The 18,669-nt window shown below is 38.7% G+C and overlaps 2 protein-coding genes and 2 non-coding genes across 5 annotated transcripts; 3 read left to right on the top strand and 1 right to left on the bottom strand.

Annotated features, from left to right (window-relative positions):
• The first annotated feature begins 401 nt into the window (after window positions 1-401).
• Window positions 402-5,107, top strand: LOC111779818 (beta-1,4-mannosyl-glycoprotein 4-beta-N-acetylglucosaminyltransferase-like). 2 transcript variants are annotated; one of them, XM_023659981.1, is made up of 5 exons: window positions 402-833; window positions 912-1,183; window positions 1,263-1,344; window positions 1,436-1,477; window positions 3,772-5,107. In XM_023659981.1, exons 1-5 carry the CDS (start codon window positions 586-588, stop codon window positions 4,796-4,798), a joined length of 1,671 nt encoding a protein of 556 aa, XP_023515749.1. In that variant the 5' UTR covers window positions 402-585; the 3' UTR covers window positions 4,799-5,107. The 2 variants fall into 2 exon arrangements, with proteins under 2 accessions (XP_023515749.1, XP_023515748.1); XM_023659980.1 differs by lacking the exons at window positions 402-833; window positions 912-1,183; window positions 1,263-1,344; window positions 1,436-1,477 and adding an exon at window positions 2,179-2,586 and having other exon boundaries at window positions 3,583-5,107.
• An 84-nt stretch (window positions 5,108-5,191) lies between these two features.
• On the top strand, window positions 5,192-5,265 carry TRNAN-GUU. The gene has a single exon. It is a non-coding gene; the product is annotated as a tRNA-Asn (tRNA).
• A 96-nt stretch (window positions 5,266-5,361) lies between these two features.
• On the top strand, window positions 5,362-5,435 carry TRNAN-GUU. Its single transcript has one exon. It is a non-coding gene; the product is annotated as a tRNA-Asn (tRNA).
• A 304-nt stretch (window positions 5,436-5,739) lies between these two features.
• Window positions 5,740-18,083, bottom strand: LOC111780089 (WD repeat-containing protein 11-like). Its single transcript, XM_023660366.1, has 20 exons — window positions 17,086-18,083; window positions 16,033-16,462; window positions 15,702-15,789; window positions 15,389-15,570; window positions 15,015-15,151; window positions 14,193-14,259; window positions 13,550-13,682; window positions 13,262-13,370; window positions 11,393-11,468; window positions 11,118-11,300; window positions 10,611-10,771; window positions 9,867-9,966; window positions 9,356-9,539; window positions 8,946-9,232; window positions 8,501-8,622; window positions 8,017-8,161; window positions 7,850-7,942; window positions 6,706-6,779; window positions 6,477-6,530; window positions 5,740-6,399 (listed from the first exon to the last, which is right to left on the bottom strand). Exons 1-20 carry the CDS (start codon window positions 18,081-18,083, stop codon window positions 6,093-6,095), a joined length of 3,930 nt encoding a protein of 1,309 aa, XP_023516134.1. The 3' UTR covers window positions 5,740-6,092.
• Window positions 18,084-18,669: the final 586 nt, after the last annotated feature.

The raw sequence follows: 18,669 nt of genomic DNA, 5'->3' as shown, positions 1-18,669 counted from the left end.
GCATAGACAAGAGAACATATCCCCTAAATGCACTGTCCCACTTCCCTTGTAAACAGTATCTTATAATGGAGATGGAATAAAGAAACATTTGTTAATCATAACCACACATATTGTCTCCATTAGTTAATGTTTACATAATCTTGTCTCAAACAATATTAATATTATGTCACGTGCTATAATACAAATTTGTGATGTTAATTATCATATGATGGTGATTAATTCCGGTGCTAAGTACGGATTAGCAACCATAATCGAGGATTAGATAAACATGGAAGGTAATGATATAAAAATTATAATACACGTAATTTCTTTATTTTTAAATTATTATTGTTATTATTTAATGGTAAAAAGAAGAGGGCAAGTGTTGGAGGTTCAGAAAACAATGTGGGTGAGAATAAAGGAACAGCAGGGCAGCTGGGTCGGGCAAAGGCAGAGCATTGATACGGACATCTCAGACCATTTTCGCCTCTCTATCCAACACTTTGTCCCCATCCACATTCTTGTCCCACTCCCGCACGCCCTTGATCCGCTCCTTTTAATCCCCCGCCCCCCTTCTTCCTCTCCGACATCTCTTCAATCCCATCTATGGCTATGGAGCTTCAGCTGAGTCTTGCTCTGTTCCCCACCAATCCCACTAAACCCTTCGACCTAAACACCCATCACCGCGCTCTCCCTTGCTTCGATTTCGACTCAATCAGCCGCAAAAAGCGCCCTCTCGATATCGACCCCTCTTCGGCATTTCGTCGAACACTTCCTCTGCTTCTCTGGAATGACCATCCCAATAATGACGATGACGACCCTAACGACCCAAATTCCGCCTCCTCCAATCATCCGTACGCTACTCCTACCCATTTTTCTCTCTTTAATTTCGAATTCCGCAGCTGAATTTGTTAATTTCCTTGATTTAACAGAAACAATCCGGAGGAACAGGAAATTGAGCTTGTCGGATGGCCGCCGCTTAAAAAGAGGAGGAAGACACTTTTCGTACAGAAACGCATCGGAAGGGCCGTAGCGATCAGGCGTCCGGCGACGGAGAACGACGGCGGGGTTTACAGGGAATTGAATCCGAATAATTCCCGGTACGTGAAGGTGAAGATGGAGGGAGTGGGAATTGGTAGGAAGGTTGATGTACGGCAACACCATTGTTTGGATGCGCTTAGAGCTACTTTGATGAACATGTTTGGTGAGCTGGTGTTGTTATCCCAATTAAGAATAGTGAATCCGGGTTACTGTGTACTGATTTTTGGGTTGTTTGGAAACAGATAAGCCGGATTCCGACGGCTACAACCTCACCTACCAGGATACCGACGGTGATTGGTTGCTTGCTGAGGACGTAACTTGGAGGTAAAGCCAAAGACTCACAAAAATAATAATATTTATATATTAGTTTAAAAGAAGGTGGCATACAAATCTGAGTGGGTTCTGATTATGACAGAGATTTCATCCAAACCGTCCAACGGATCAAACTGGAAAAGAACGGCGGCTGATTAGGGGTTACCGACACCGGCGGTCAGAGAACCAGATGCTGTCTAATTAAATAGATTTTTTTTTTTGGAGAAAAATATGTTACGGGAATTTAAATATATGAATCAATGAAAATTAATAACACAACAAATAAAAAGTAGGTTCTTTAATTGGATAAAATTATCTAAAATTTAAAATTTACGTTTTTGTATTTTTATTAATTTTCTCCCAGTGGGCCGAACGAGAGAACAAAAACTCATCCTGTGGAATTGGGCCCATATCGGAAGTTGGGCCGCTTGTCATGACCCAAATAAAGGGAATGGGCCATTTATCATTGTAGCCCATACATCATAATAAGAAAATGTTAAACTAATGTCTTTAATTGATTTTTAAATTTTCTATTTTTTAAAAAATAATTGATACATCCAATATAAATTAAAATCATGTTTAATAGATTTTTGAGTTTAAAAAAATTAAAAAATTAAAAAATTAAAAAATTAAATTTATAATTTTGAAGGTTCATAAACTGAATAAACACTAAATTTGTAATTTAACTTAAAAAAAAAAAAAATTAAATATGCATTTTTAAAGTTACCATAAACATTAGAAAATTAATGAATTAATTAAGATATGAGTTAGTGGATAATGTAAGAATTAAGGTTAATTAAAAAAGAAAAAAAGCGTTAGGAAATTTAGGGGATTAAAGGATTTAAGGCTAAATCATAGGGAGCTCACGCAAGGGCAGGTGGAGTTCGTAGAGTCAACGCCCGGAGGTTATTACCCTCCAGCGGGAGGGGTGGGGAAGCTCATTTTGGCTGTTACACTCCCATTGTTTCGGCGCTACAACTACAGACGAGAAAGGGATCAATCCCACGCCGTCCCGCCGATTGCTTTCAATTCCGGCACTCGACTGCTTGCCACTAGCTTCCCTTCCTTTCTCTTTTATTTCTACTTCTTCTTCTCCAAATCCCGATCCCCATTTGCTTACCTTTCAGTTTCCGGACCCTTTTTTGCATCACTGTGAACGCAAATTCCTATATTCTTCCCCCTCTTCTCTCTCCGGCATCGGCAGGGATGGATCGACGGCCCATTTAATTGCAGTTATTGTGCAACCTCATCCAGGTAAATTGATCGATTCATAGCGTTGGAAGTTTTCTGGTTTTTTTGAGTGTCGAATTTGATTCCTCTGTGGATATTATTATGGTGTTTGGACTGCTGTGGTTCTGATTTCGTTGATTCATATTCGAGTTTGATTAAATTTGATTGAGAATTACTCACGCGTAGTCATTTCCTCGCGATTATTGGACTTCGCTTATCGAAAAGAAGGGCAATCCTTGCTCAAGGTATTTTCCTTTGGGCTCGTGATCTCAGCTGGACCTCAATGTTATGAACCTAGGGCGTCTTTTTCATTAGTGTTGTATCTTACAAGTTAGGATGAAACTTTTGATTTAAGATCATGGAGGGTTTTGAATCTCTTAAGAGATTTGGATTAAAACGATTTTCTTTTTAATTTTTAGTTAGATCAGTGGGGTCTAGTGTAGCTGAGGTTGGGAGAAGTTCACAGAAGCGAAGAACGTTGCTATCTTAACAAAATATAAAATCGAAATGAGAATGATATTGGCAACTAAATTTATGTTTGGGGATGTGTCTACAAAAGGGTCTATTGATGTGAAATCCAGATCGTTGATGTTTTCAACTAACGTAAGAAGATCATGTTCAAACTTTGTCTAACTGGGTCGATTATGGACTCTTTTAATTTCTTTTTCGTTGGTTTGTAAGTCATTATCATAAGGAAATTCTGGCTTCAACTTGACAAATATAATATGAAGTTCTTCTTTCAATCCTTGAATCCAGTCTTATTATTTTGTTTTTACTGTTTTTGACTAAGAAATTCGTTGTTCATTGCTTGATAATATTCCTTTTCATGGAAGTTTTGAAAAGAAAAGTGCTGATTTGTTTTTTAAGAGGGTCGTCTATTTGTGGAATTCATATTTGATTTGGTGAATATTAGATTTTGCTACCTCCATCTTTTATTTTCTTGTTTTTCATCCTGGATTTATCCTCTTCCTAGCTGAAGTTGTTTGCTATCATTTGTAATGTGGTGGTCAATTTTCTCAGGTAACCAACAATGGTGAGACCATGACTGCTCTGTCATCTTTTACCTAAAACAATAAGTCAGTAGCTTCCTTCCCATACTATTCTCCTTTAAAAGATGGCTATAAGATCTCTACGGGTCAATTCGAGACGAATACGTCCGAAATATCTTCTTTTTATGCTTCTTATTCTTGTTCCGATCAGTGTTATTACCATTTTCAATTATGGCCAAAAAATTTCTTACTTCTTCCGCCCACTTTGGGATAATCCTCCACGCCCTTTTGTGCGTCTACCACACTATTATGCCGAAAATGTGTCTATGGAACATCTTTGTCGCCTCCATGGCTGGTCTTTGCGATCTGAACCTCGCCGTGTTTTTGATGCCATTATCTTCAGCAATGAGCTAGATTTGCTTGAAATTAGATGGCGGGAGCTTTACCCGTATGTCTGGAAGTTTGTAATCCTGGAGTCACATACCACTTTTACAGGCATACGCAAGCCATTAGTATTTGATGCAAATAGGGCTAGATTTTCCTTTGCGGAGAACAAGACTGTCCATGATGTGTTTTCTGGAAAAGTTGCATCTCCTGGGTCGCATAGAAACCCATTTGACCTTGAATCCCAGCAACGCGTAGCTATGAATAGATTACTTCGTCGTGCAGGGATTTCAAATGGTGATCTTTTGATCATGTCGGATACTGATGAGATACCGAGCCCGCATACTGTGAAACTACTGCAATGGTGTGATGAGGTGCCTTCAATAGTCCATCTTGAAATGAGGAACTACATGTATTCTTTCGAGTTCCCGGTGGACTACAGCAGTTGGCGAGCCTCGGTTCATATCTATGGCTCATATACTCACTATAGGCATTCCCGCCAAACCAATCTTATATTCTCTGATGCAGGATGGCATTGTAGCTTTTGCTTTAGGAATATTCAAGACTTTGCATTCAAGATGACAGCTTATAGTCATGCAGACCGTGTAAGGCGGCGGGACTTCTTGAATTACGCCAGGATACAGAAACTCATCTGCCAGGGAGATGATCTCTTCGACATGCTTCCCGAAGAGTACACCTTCCAGGAGCTGATTAAGAAGATGGGCTCTATACCGCGATCTTCATCGGCCGTTCACCTTCCTGCATACTTGATAGAGAATGCAGACAAGTTCAGATTCCTTCTTCCTGGAGGCTGTGTAAGAACCTCTGCAAACAGCATCCCAGGGCTGAATAGGCAACCATAGAGGCCTCGATCAGTAGTTCGTCCATTTCTAATATTGTCTAGCTTATTTTCGGTACAATTCCGCTCTGCTAGAGTGTGTGAATATCTAGCTAGCCCTGCAGGCTCTTTATTTTGCAAAGGTACCAGAATGGATAGGTTAAGACACAAATTGCTAACAGAAATGTTTGAAAGTGTTAGCCAGAGCGAGTGATAATATGGTAGATGATCCATTGTTTAGTATACTGAATTTTGCATTAGTTTGGCAGAGATAGCGATAGAATGAAAATGGCCTGTACTTCTTCCTTGTTTATCAGAAGTTTTTTGTGAGATAGAGATGGAGAATTATTCCTCATCTTATTTCTTATGCTAATGCTTCAAAGAAGATGTATAATCTTGTGGAGCAGTTCATATATAAGCTGGAATATCTCAGTTGGTTAGAGCGTGTGGCTGTTAACCACAAGGTCGGAGGTTCAACCCCTCCTTCTAGCGCGTTATAGTTGTCTATGTTTTTGTCAACAAATTTATTAGTATGCATTTATTTTTTATAATTTTAGTTTATCAAAAAAATTTATCATAATAAAACATGCTGGAATAGCTCAGTTGGTTAGAGCGTGTGGCTGTTAACCATAAGGTCGGAGGTTCAACCCCTCCTTCTAGCGTGTTATAGTTGTCTATGTTTTTGTCAACATAATTAGGTAACAATTGTAAATTTATTAATAATATTTAGTATGCATTTATTTATTTTTTATAATTTTAGTTTACACAAAAAATTATTTCAATAAAATATGCTGGAATAGCTCAGTTGGTTGGAGTGTGTGAACCTTAACCACAAGGTCAAATGTTCAAATCCTCCTACCGGTATTATAGTCGTAAATTATCGTACTCACTTGTGTAATACTTTATTATAAAAACAATTAATTGAAATCATTATTCTATAATCCTCCTACATTTCTGCAAAACAAATACAAAACCCTGTCCGGTATTGTCCAATTCATGCCCATTCAATCCCATGAATCGTTCATGTTATCCAAAAGCTGCTATATACAAGTAAGGAAAAATGTGAATAAACTCTATAAAGATTTCTAGATCATACAGCCACAATCAAATCCTTTTTCTCTGGAGAGATCTATGCTTTAACAAGATTTGCTCTCTGCAGCTAACCTCTGATCCAAGGAAGCCGTTTCTATTCTCAGTTATTTCAGCGTATGAATCCATGTGGTTTCAGTTCAGGGATGTATACTCATTAAAATGCAAAATCCCTGGAGAGTTAAATAATCAATCAAATCAGACACGGAGAGAAGTAAATCTCACGCTCTTTAATCAGAATAAGGCAGGGAATCCATGCAGAGGTGCACAAGTTTTCTCTGGTATTGTCCATAGTATTCACCAACTGCAATAACATCATCATTTGCAGGGTCCAACCCGGGCAACTTAACAACGAGTTCTTTCTTCGAACCATGAGAATCCGACTCATCATCTGAGTTTTCGAAATTTGAGATAAACTCTGTATGTATTTCTCGACAAGCCACTATGAACATGGCTGCAGTATCGGGTTGTTGCGAGTCGCGAAGTGCTGCTAGTGCCTCTTGTAGTGCACCAGCTGTGACATACAATATCAGCGCCCTGTAAAGGGACGATTTCAGCATACCATGTTGCAGGAAAACTTGTATACAAGTAAACGGAGAAGAAAATGGTGGTACCTCCAGATGTTATGTTCGCTATGGAAGACGTGATTGGCCCACCTTAGTAGCACCCTGAAGAACATATAAAAATAGCCAATCCGAGAAATCCACATGAATAATGGTACGATAATTTTGAAATGTTCCATAAAAAGCAACAATGTTTGAGTAAAATTGTGTTCATTTATCATTTAAGACATCTAATAAAAACAACAGAAAATAATACGAAAATCTTTTTAACGCTAAGTACCTCGAATAGTCAGATCCTTTCAAATGTGTGGCAGCTAAAGTCGCAGCATCCGTCCAGCATCCAGCATCTTGAAGCTGTGTGAGAATGGCATTAGAACAATCCAGCCCAAAAGAAAACAAAAAATTAACAGAATGACCATGATAGAAAATATATTTGAAGAAATAATGTCCAGGCATCTATTATGTTCACTAAAAAAAAATCCACATTAAGAGAGAATCAATTGTGAAGAAGGCAGACATTCTTCTATTCTGTATGATGAAGAATATTACAATAGTGAGAAAACCTCTCTTTAGCAGATGCGTTTTAAAAATCTTGAGGGGAAGCTCAAAAGGGAAAGTCTAAAGGGGACAATATCTGCTAGCAGTGTGCTTGGGGCGTTACAAATGGTATCAGAGCCAGACACCGGACAGTGTGTCAGCAAAGACGCTCGGTCCTGAAGGGGGGTGTATTGGGAGGTCCCACATCAATTGGAGAAGGGAACGAGTGTCGGGTAGCTGGGACCCGAAAGAGGGGTGGATTGTGAGATCCCACATCGGAGCCTCGAAGGGGGTGGACACCAGGCGGTGTGTCAACAAAGATGCTAGGCCCCGAATGGGGATGAATAGTAGTGAGATCCACATCGATTGGAGAGAGGAATGAGTGCAAGCGAGGACGCTGGGCCCCGAAAGGAGATGGATTGTGAGATCCCACATCGGTTGGGGAGGAGAACAAAACAATCTTTATAGGGGTGTGGAAACCTCTCCCTAGCATACGCGTTTTAAACTTTTTGAGAGGAAAGTTCAAAGAGGACAATATCTGCTCAGGTGGGCTTGAGCTGTGACACCTAAAATCCCTTAGCTCTTGGGTTTGACTGCTCATCATCCTCAATTCTTGCACTCGGTCTTTCATAGATGAAACTTCTTAATGTTACTTTTCTAACTGGAAAATATGGGAGGTATTATAAGGGGGAAGATGAAAGATCTTCTTGATATCACAGCACCAGAAAAGAACAACCTGTTAAGTGTAAAGTAACTATATGTGATTAAGCTCGACTATAGGTTGAACCGATATGAACGTGAATCAATTGATCCTATGCCTTAGAAAGTATAAATTCAATAAAACCTAAAAATAAATGAAAAGAGAAGACATCTTGATATTTGGACACCTGAGAACAAGCTTCTTGATATCTTCCAACAGCGCAGAGAAGATGAGTTCCAGACAATGACCGGTCACTTCTCACCATGTTGGCTGCAACAACCTAACAGCAGAAGGGTGCATCTGATCATGACAAGTTCTTCAACATCCAAATTGAATCTATTCAACCAAACATACCTTGACAGCTAGTTCTAGAAGTGATCTTGACACTGCTGAAGAAAGTGCAACGGCACGTAAAGCATTTGCATAGAAGTAAGAGCTCTCTGGAGAGGTTGAAAGCAGTATACTAACAGCAGCTTCTAAGTTTCCAACAGACACAAGCCTAATGATAAAACCAGTTAGATAGACAAAGGTAATGCAGACTGAATTCTTTAGAAGGAACAAAAGCGTGAGAACATTGAACAGGACAACTCAATTGCAATGAAAGAGCTCCAGAGGCTGAAACCAAAATGAGTGGTAATTTGAATTTTCAAATATGCTCCTTTAAGAGAATAGCATTTTCCTTTACAACCAAGCTGTTGCCTAATAGCAACACATGCATTCACGTAATAAACATAGGATCAGCAGAAGCCATTTTTGCAGTCATGTAAGTTTTTACGCCCACGAAAATACAAAACACTATAAAGTGCAGATGAACAGGACGGAGTTAAGCTAAACTTACTCATGTACACGGTTTTGAATATCCTCTTCCCCATCCAATTTTTCATGCCAAGTTATGCGTTCACTTGCACTTTCCCACAAATCTTCTTCTTTGAAAGCCATTGCCATAAGATGGCCTTGACCCTGCAATAATAAAAGCCACATCATTAGCCATAATGAAATAAGTGAAAATCTTGTGAAAGATTACATAAAACTCCAATAAGCATCAAAATAAATGAGTAAGAGTGATAGATTGTAACGACCCAGGCCACCGCTAGCACATATTGTCCTCTTTGGGCTTTCCCTTACAGGCTTCCCCTCAAGGCTTTAAAAAGCATCTGTTAGGAGAAGGTTTCCACACCCTTATAAATGGTGTTTTGTTCTCCTCCCCCAACAAATATGGGACATCACATAGATGGTTTTTAATTTGCTAATTAAGAAGTCTAGCAAACGAGCAAGAGATTTACAAATGATTCTTTCTTCCCAGTTCTTGGCATTGATTTTCCCTTTGAGCTTATCCTATTCAGCATTGAAACTTCATCAAGATCCACATTAGAAGCAGAGGATCGGCCTCTCTGGGGAGACTTATTGGCTAACATATTCATCAGATGACTTAGAGCATTGGGCAACTGTAGCCAAAAAAGGGCTTCAGACCATTCACCAAAAATTGCAGCAGCGAAGGCAAACCTCAAAGCAGAGCCTTTACGTACTAACTTCGAATATAATTTTGCCCTCGCATCATCAAGTATGCAACCTTCAGCCGTGAAACATTGAGAATAGGTTAGAATAATGAAGATCATCATCTGTGTAGAAAGAAGAGACTAGAGAGTTTTCATAGCCATTGGTCATGAGAACAGCATATGGGACAGAATATAACCTTCTACACGGTAAGGTTCAAGCACCTTAAGAAGCATTTCTGGCACCACAGAATCACCAACAGGGGGTAGGTCCATCATATGACTCCGAAGGTCACCACCAGCTGCTGAAACTCCAGACACGAGTTGAGGTCTCGTATTTAACCAGGAGGGCTTTACACCTAACTGCAAGATCATCCGCAATGCCTGTCGAGAATAAAATTAACATGAGTTTCATTCAAAAAACATATGTCTGATCCCATACTCCAAAATCTGCATTTAATGTTGGCTCTTTGATTTGTACACTTTAATCTGCATCTCTATTCTCTATAAACGCTTCAAATGTACATTTCCATCTACATCTCTATTTTCTACAAATGCTTCACATATTGCAAAAACTAGAGCCTGCTTAAAATGCAACGAAAAATAATTGACTGAACCAAAAATGGAAATAAGTTTCAATTTTCCTATAACAAGAGATTAGGAATAGGAATAAGATGCATGTGATGAGGAGAGCAGATGAAATATATTTACCAATGCATGTGGAGTAGGAAGTAACATTGGCGAACATATAGGCACCGGCCGAAATCTTTCCTTGACCGTCTTGGGTCCATAGCCATGCTTTTTTCCATTACTGCATAAAATAAGGGTTACATAAGCGTAATCGTAGATAGCATTTAAACCACACACCTTTAAAAGATTATTAAACAAAAAAAAAAANGAGTTTCATATACCAGACACCTATTGTGTCCTTTACTTAAGTCGATGTTTTGTTCCTTGTAGATTGATTGAGCTTTTCTATTTGCACTGTTCTATATACTGTGCATCAGAAGAATACAGTGACTATTGTCTAAAAAAGAAGCCCACAGAGTGCATATGGAATAAGAACCCAAGTAGCATGACGGTACAATAACAACGTGATTTAGGACCAGTACACTTGTTTTCATTTTACAGTCAACTCCAACACACTCGAGTAGTTCTTTACTCGTGCTCGTATTGTTTCCTTGTTAATTATAAACCATGATGTTCTGATCAAGCACATGAATTTTCCATAAGAAGATAGAAGGGAGAAAGAAGGGGAAAAAAAAAAAACTTACAAATGCATACCAATTCAAATATATATGTTCTTGTAACTTTTAATCTCAATAATTCACAAGGCATTGATGCAAGTAGCAACAATATTTTAAAACTAAATCCTGTACAGAAAATACCAACAACAATAAATTAAATAATTTAAAAACTAAATCCCTAAGATTCAAAAGGAACTCCAGTACTTACACTATGATCTCAACAAGGCGAAAGCTACTATCAGCTCCAGCAATACACAAAACTAGAGGATCTTTTCTATCCGTTCGTAGAGGCAACCAATCAAGTTCCGAGACAAGGGTCCCTTGAGATTGATGTTGTAAAATGGAATTAGCCAAGGGATCCTGTGAATCCTGCCACCGAAACGTATACATGGATTTATAATCAATAACAGAAAATCCCTTCAAATTATCCATGGTATAACATGCTCTGGGAGAAAACATGCATGCAATCACACGCCCCTAATACTCAAAAGAATCAGCACTCTTTGAATGTTAAAGGGCCTAATATTAATCTACAGATTGACAAACGCAGCAAAGGTAACAAACTATATGTTCAAGGCCCAATATTAAAAAGCTCATAAATAATATAAGAAAACATGAAGTGCAATAGAACCAGAAATATACGGAAAATGTAAATTGTTTAGATTTATATTTACAAAATCAAATAGAAATTTAAAAATAAATAAAAAAAACTTACAAGATCAAATACGGAAAATGTATTATCATAAAATAGAACAGCTATACGTCCTCTGCTGTGGTCTCCAGGAACTACAGGGGAAAATTTGATTCGCCTGATTCCTTCTCTGTGGGTGTTAAAAGAAGAAGAATGCCCGGTTGTTACATCCCACCAGCGAATGTTACCTGATCTATCACCCATGACCTGAAAAATGTCCAAATCAGAGTGATCAAGCCATCCAGCTGAGGCGACCAAAAATCATAATTTTATTTTATTAAATTCGGAGTGACACGTACCACATGTGGCAAGCGGTAGGCCATGGCTGTAATTAATCCATCAGATGAAACAAAGGAAGATGAAGGCCATTTGGGTCTACAGACATGTAAGGAAAAATCTTCATGAGATTTTTCTCATTTGGATGGCAAAGAATTTCATTCAATAAGAATTAAGAACATAACTTTTATGATTCAGACCTCACAGTTCATGATAAACATTCTACAAACGGCAAGGAATTTTATCAGAAAACTCCATATCAGTTATTAATATTTGACTATAGGTAAAATTGAATAAACAATCTTAATTCTCATCCAAACCCTTGATTTTTAGAAAGAAAAAAAACAAAAAGACAAAAACACTCATTTCTAATCAATCTGCAGATTTGAAATTTAGGGGGCGTAACAGTGTATGTTAATCTCTATGTTATTGTACCAAAAGAGCAGGATACTTTAATTTAATTAGCATAAGCTCAATTCGTATGAAAATGTATGAGAGGACCAATAGCAACATTGCGTGTTAGTTAATTTTGGTCTATGGTCATGCTATTAGGAAATGAAATCCTAGTATGGCACCTTGTATCCATTCAAATCATCATTTTACCACAACAGCTCATATTTTTATTTGAATCCAATCCAAATGAATGTCCAATAGACGCATAGATTAGTAAATTAATTAGAGTATGGTCATTTTCTTATAATTTCTTTTAGTCTACGGATTAACTTATGCTTTCTTGTTCATTTTGGAAAAAAGAAAAATAGTTCTTATTCCTATAACTCAAGTTGGATAACTACCTCTAATTTTTACCCACCTCCAACAAAATTTATTTCAATTCTTCACTTTGATCAAGTTTAGTTATTCAGACAAATGAAAAATGTTTTTCTTTGTTTTGAGATCCTTTATTGATGATATGAACCAAGACATCTCAATCATGCAATATGAACTTCAAGAAAGAGGTGAAAAAATGTTGTTCAAATCACCACAAAATAAACTCAAGTTGGAATTAATGCCACATTAAAGAAGAATCAAGTTTCAATTATTCTTGGATGTTACAAATTTTGGGTGGACGAAGATCTAGAGTTATGGTATTCATTTATGTATTTTAAGACTTTTTATTTTCTTTAAGGTCACATTTACATACTGGATAATTATGGTCATAACCCTTGAAATGCCACGTGGAGGTCAAGAATTCCATTTTGAGGCTATATAAAGTCATGTGTTGTCTTTGTAAAGTAGACTTGGAAAAGGTAGAAAAAAGAACATTTATGCTTTCTTTTAGCCAAAGACTAAGTTTCTTTACAATTTTATATAGTTTAGGCTGCATGCTTATAATCATCATTCAAGCTTGATTTGATCAATCTTGCTTGTGGATTGATTCAAATGTTAAACAAGTGTTCTTACTTTGAGACATTCGATCAACAAAGTAATCCGAATCTTACTTTCCCTTGAGGTGATTCCTTATTGTTTTGGAGTTCTCGGATATTTAGACGTTTTATTCTTCAACAAGGTTGTTGGATCGAATTCCCAAGGGTTACAATCGTTTGGGATGAAATCATATTGAGAGGGTTTGTAGATCCAATTGGCTAGGATTACCATATCACTTACCTTGAATCATTGGACTTTAACATTGCTTTGTCTAGTCTCTTTGTTTCATATAGTTACACTTCCCTTTATTCTAATTGGAAAAGGCTTTAGTAACCACCGTCTATCCATCCCTTTTGTAAATTTCATACATCAATAAAATTGTTTCTTATAATTCTCGCACAACACAATTTTAGTGTTCGGATTAGAAATTTGCCCAGTATTATATACGTGGTGAAATATATGAAGTCCAAGTACTTTTGTCGACCAAGATTTATAGTGTACTCGATGGTATTGAGAAGGAACTGTACCTGAAGTCCCGAATTCTTCGCCCATTAACCTCAAACACTCCAAGTGCACCATTTACCAGTGCAAACGCAAAGCTTTCAGAAGTTTCATCCTGATTGCCTTCTGGTGCCTCTGATATGGAAAAGAGTTTCACTTAGAGCAAGCATAAGGCGAACTATAACATAACTAACGTAAGTTAAGCCAACCAAAAGCCTGAATATGTGTAATAGTTGGTGACGAAGCAAAGTAATCATTCTTTTGATGATGAAGCAATGAAAAGTTGCAAATTATAATGTAGATAACAAGCTTACTAGAATCAGATAATGATGCCTTCGTTGATGAAGATACAGTATCCGGTGTCATGGTAGTACGCTCTTTAACAGGCCGCGGAACTGTTGGAAGTGTCCATTCCAAAACTGTAAATGGAAGAGCTAACGATCTAAGCTACATGGAGATAATAAAAATTTCTGTTAACCAGAACATTCCTTTTACACAAAGTAACCAGAATAATCCTATTGGCTATTGCAATTAATTCTTTTGAAAATGGAAGCAGTGATAAGTTGCAAAATGTAATCTAGATAATCCATGCAAAATCAACAGCAAGCGCGACAAAAAGTTTCGAGACTGAAGATGACGCGGGTCATGTTTCCAGGTCATTAAGAAACACTAAACTTCTGGTATAAGAAATGAAGGCTTTGATATTGCTGAATATTTGTTTTTTCTAAAAAAAGAATCCACAAATCAGGGAAGATAAGTCATCTCTCCACACTAATGGCAAATAAGATTATAAAAAACTATCCAATTGCTTGAATAAAAAGTTAAGGATAATTAGAAAGCTAAGCAACTGAAAAGAAAAGTATATTCTTCCCTCAACATCAAAATGTGAGATCGTTATAATTAGTAAAAATTATGAAGCATAAATGAAAATGGATGGTGTTTGTGAATTTAATTTACCATGATAGGAGTCTTTGTCATTGCCCAAACTTCAACCGGAGCGTCTCGAAACAGGATAAGAAGATACCTAGAATTAACCAAGAACAAAGGAAAGAAGATTAGTACTAGAATAAAGCTGCAAGTAACGTTGCATAAATTTTATGCAACAACATCAGGGTATTTGTAACGACCCAGATCCATCGCTAGCAGATATTGTCCTCTTTTGGCTTCCCCTCAAGGCTTTAAAATGCGTCTGCTAGGGGAAGGTTTCCACTCCCTTGTAAAGGGTGTTTTGTTCTCCTCCCCAACCAATGTGGGACATCACAATCCACCCCCTTCGGGGCCCAGCGTCCTCACTGACACTCGTTCTTTTCTCCAATTCGATGTGGGACCCCCACCAAATCCACCCCCCTTTGGGGCCTAGCGTTCTTACTGGCGTCTACCCCCCTTCGGGGAACAGCAAGAAGGCTAGCACATCGTCCGGTGTCTGGCTTTGATACTATTTGTAACAACCCAGGCCCACCGCTAGTAGATATTGTCCTTTGGGCTTACCCTTTCAGGCTTCCCCTCAAGGCTTTAAAACGCGTCTGCTAGGGGAAGGTTTTTCCACCCTTATAAATAATGGTTTGTTCTCCTCTCCAACTAACGTGGGACATCACAGTATGTGAGGAGTTTAATTCTAATATATCCCTACTCCCACATAACTCTTATCTAAAATATTCATTGAAAAGTCTACGACAGACAGAAGCAAACGTATATTGCCCCAAAATTCAAGAAAAAATAGTAGTAGAAGAGAAAACATTATATTACAAATAACAGAAAAAATCAGAGACAAAGGTCAACCTTCCAGATGAAGAAGCCCTTAAAGCTCTGATGGGCGCACGTTCTGGCTTTTGCAAAACACGGAAGGTTCTATTAAAGCCACTTCTAAGACAGGTCACAACGAGACGATTAATGAAACCTCCAGACTTCTCATTCACCTGAGTCCACAAGAGTAGTGCATGTTACGTCTTGAATTGCATAATAAAATGAAAAATGCAAACGGGTATACGATAATAAAAAGGTTACTACCAATCCAGTGCTCTTTTTTATTATGAGAATCCGATACTTAAGTACATTTGTACGTGATATAATTCGAACATACGAGCAGAAACACATTGAATGTAAAATGAATATATTCAAACTCAAAATATTGACAAAAATACTTAAGCATATACCTGACTGTAAGAAAATGACACCAGTCTGGAATTCCCTAGCCACCGCAAGCCTCTAACGACACTATTATGAACGGAAAAGGACGATGCAACAGAATTGGCAGAAACATCAATAACATCAATGGTTCCACTTTGAGTCCCTAAAGCAACCAATGGTACGGCAACAGCAGGATCGTTTCCTCCACCTCAAATACGAAACCAGGCTAATTAAGTTCTTAAAACTAAAAACATCCAGCTCATTCAATCGAATTGAACCACCTCAAATCTCACATGGGTAATATATATTTGCATGTACAGAGCTTAGTCATGAACTTACGAGCTATTGTAGCTACCAAGGATGGAGATGGCACTGCTAGCATCGTTACTGCAGAAGAAAGAAGCTGAAGCTGACCAACTAAACTGATCTGTATCAATGCTTTAACAGTTAGCAGGCAGAAATTTCCTGATTGAATTAAAAAAGAGGCAACAGCCAAAACCATTTTCTTTATGCGAAATCGAACTTTCATGGAATAAAACAACACATGCTACATTTTACACTTAAATTTGACGCATCCGTGTAGTTCTAATGGAAGAACAAAACTAAAGAATAATATTTTGGTAAGAAACTGAGTTGTTCTTAAGAAGAGCGTTAACAAACAGAAGCTAACCTTAAATGACAAATCCAGTTTGCTGAGGTCAGAGGGTGGACGACCACCACTTGTAGAAGAACCCGTGTGGTCAGTGTTGCTGTCTGAGGCTGGCACTTTGCTCGTACTGACACCTGCGTCATCCTTCTGAGTGTCTTCAGCGCATTCGGAAGTTACAAGCCAGTTCCATACTTTTCCATCATCAGAGATGGATATCAAGTTTGTTGAAGAGACATGACGGGATTCATCACAAAAATCAAATGGAGTATCAATAGCTGCTTCGGAATGTGCATCAGGAGAATGAGGTACATCAGAACAAAGCTTGCCAACATTTTGGAGGATGGAATCAGACTGGCAGATGACAACAGCAAGAACTGAAGGAGATGGAACAGATGTGCCAATTGAAGGCAGCAACTCCTCCATTGCAGACATTATGTGGACTTGTTCACCTCTGGAAGTATAAACATATAAGTTCGTCTCCTCGAAGTCAAAAATTAAGCAAAATATTCGCGGAAAAGAGTTATATACACCAACAAATCCGATTAATACTCATGATAGAAAGAACAATAGGCATAGGCACTTAAATTTTAGTATAACTGGGTGAATTTTCCAGTACTCTGCTACTCAGAAATCAAACTAGACCTCAATAAATTTATGAAGATAAATAGATATAAATACATCCACAGGTCTGGATTTACCTAAAGCTTTCTCAATCCTTAAGAACATACAAGTCTTAACAAGTCCATTCGTGCAACGTTCCACAGTCCCGTCCCCAAACTCATCCGACCTCCCATTTAAGTACACTTTTTCATACATAACAAACAATCTCATTACAATCGCAACTATACATCCAATCTTATAAACGCTCACGATTTACGTATCTTCGACAGCAATCTAAGATTCTTCAAAAATCGTTTATACACTTAGCAAATTCACAAGGAAGGATAAGGGGTAGGCAACCGGACCTGAACATAATAATAACATTTACACGAAACATGGAACAGCCCAGGAACCATTAATGTTATTCAACCACTTCATAATAGAACCTTGCAGATATCGACCAAGAGAACTTACCCTTTTCGCCGCCAGGTACTGAGCCTTCCATCCAGGTGAGGACAGTAGAGCAACTCACTGTTCGGATCCGGCAACACATCAAGGAATTTACCACACCCACGAGGCAATGAGGTGCTAAAAAGTGCCGCCTCATACTGCAAGTCAAACACCACCAACTCCCTTGGAAATGTTACAAACAGAATGTGCCTCCACTGAGGCGAAAATGAAAATTTCGCATTATAAAGAGGAAATATGGCGGAGGCCGGCGACGACGATCCGGCAGCCGCATCCCTTTCTAGCTTCTGCAATTCGGTGCAGTCGGTTCCAATCCGTAGCTCCTTAATGACAACGTCGTTTTCTTTCTCGCCAAGAACTTGAACCGATAGAAGGAACCCTTTGAGACCAATTACGCAAAAATGGCGCGAATCGAAAGGATCGAAGCGAATGCAAGACAAATATTCAGGGGAGGCGTCATATTTCCAGACACATCGACCAGTGGTAACACTATAGAGGGAGAGAGCCGAGGCGCCGTGAATTGCAGCGATAAAGTACGAGTCGGGTCCAGACCGCACCCAGCACAGATCCTGAACACCAAACTTGTAGTCGCTAGTATCGAACCAGATAGTTGGGGACTTCAAGCGGAAATCAAGGAGAGCAATGCGGCCTTGACGATCAGCAGCGGCGAGATGAAGGTGCGAAGTGGAGGGCTCAGTAGTGAGGAGGTCACGGCGGAGGGGGAGAGGAGTCCACCGTACAGAGGTCACGAAAGGGGAGAGAGAAGAAGTAGTAGTTGACGGCGGAGGCATGGGAATTGATGTGATGAGTTGCATAGAACGAGAATCGACAATGGAGACTGAGCTGCCGGAGGGGAAAGCGAGCAGACCGGAAGGGCTGATGTCGGCGGATCCGAAGTTGTTGCGACTGGGAGGTCCCGGAAGCATACAGTCCCAGGAGTCATAGTGCCGTGTTGGAGAGTGAATCGGAAGAGACGGTGGCCCCAACGACCGGGGGCTTGTCATTCCGGTCAAAGTACGATCAGAGAAGAGAATCGAATGTTGATTGTGGGCGGCGATAAACTAGCAACCATGAGACATCGGATGCGAAAGATCCGGAAGGCGGAGGATTCGGCCGAATCTTCGAAATGGGTCTTCGATTAATAGAAAATGAAAATATTGCAGATCGCGGGAGCTGACTTTTGAGCTTCAACTCGCTCAGATTCAAACAACTGCGCCAACACAACCCGCTCACCGTTGATGTGTCTGATTGCTGTTACAATTACAGCAATGTCTGTCTTAAAGATTCTTGGAAATTCCAAATTATAAACTTACGAATTCAACTTTAATGCCTTCAATGAACAAGAGCGTACGAATTCTTGTAACAAAAAAAAATCATAAATTATATGATTTTCATTTGAAAAACACAAATTAACCCTTGAATAATTTTATCAAACTGCTTAATTAATACCAAACTTAATCCTCAAGTCGATTAATCAGTAGCATTTATACGGGGAAATATCTATTAATCGAAGGCACAGAAATTTACGCAAATAAGGAAAAGAATCCTTTGGAAATATTTAAGGAGAGAAGTTTCTGACAGCGATATTAA

This window comes from Cucurbita pepo, chromosome LG18 (assembly GCF_002806865.2).
Source record: "Cucurbita pepo subsp. pepo cultivar mu-cu-16 chromosome LG18, ASM280686v2, whole genome shotgun sequence".
NCBI classification, from domain to species: Eukaryota; Viridiplantae; Streptophyta; class Magnoliopsida; order Cucurbitales; family Cucurbitaceae; genus Cucurbita; species Cucurbita pepo.
This window is presented reverse-complemented; position numbering and strand designations above follow the sequence as displayed.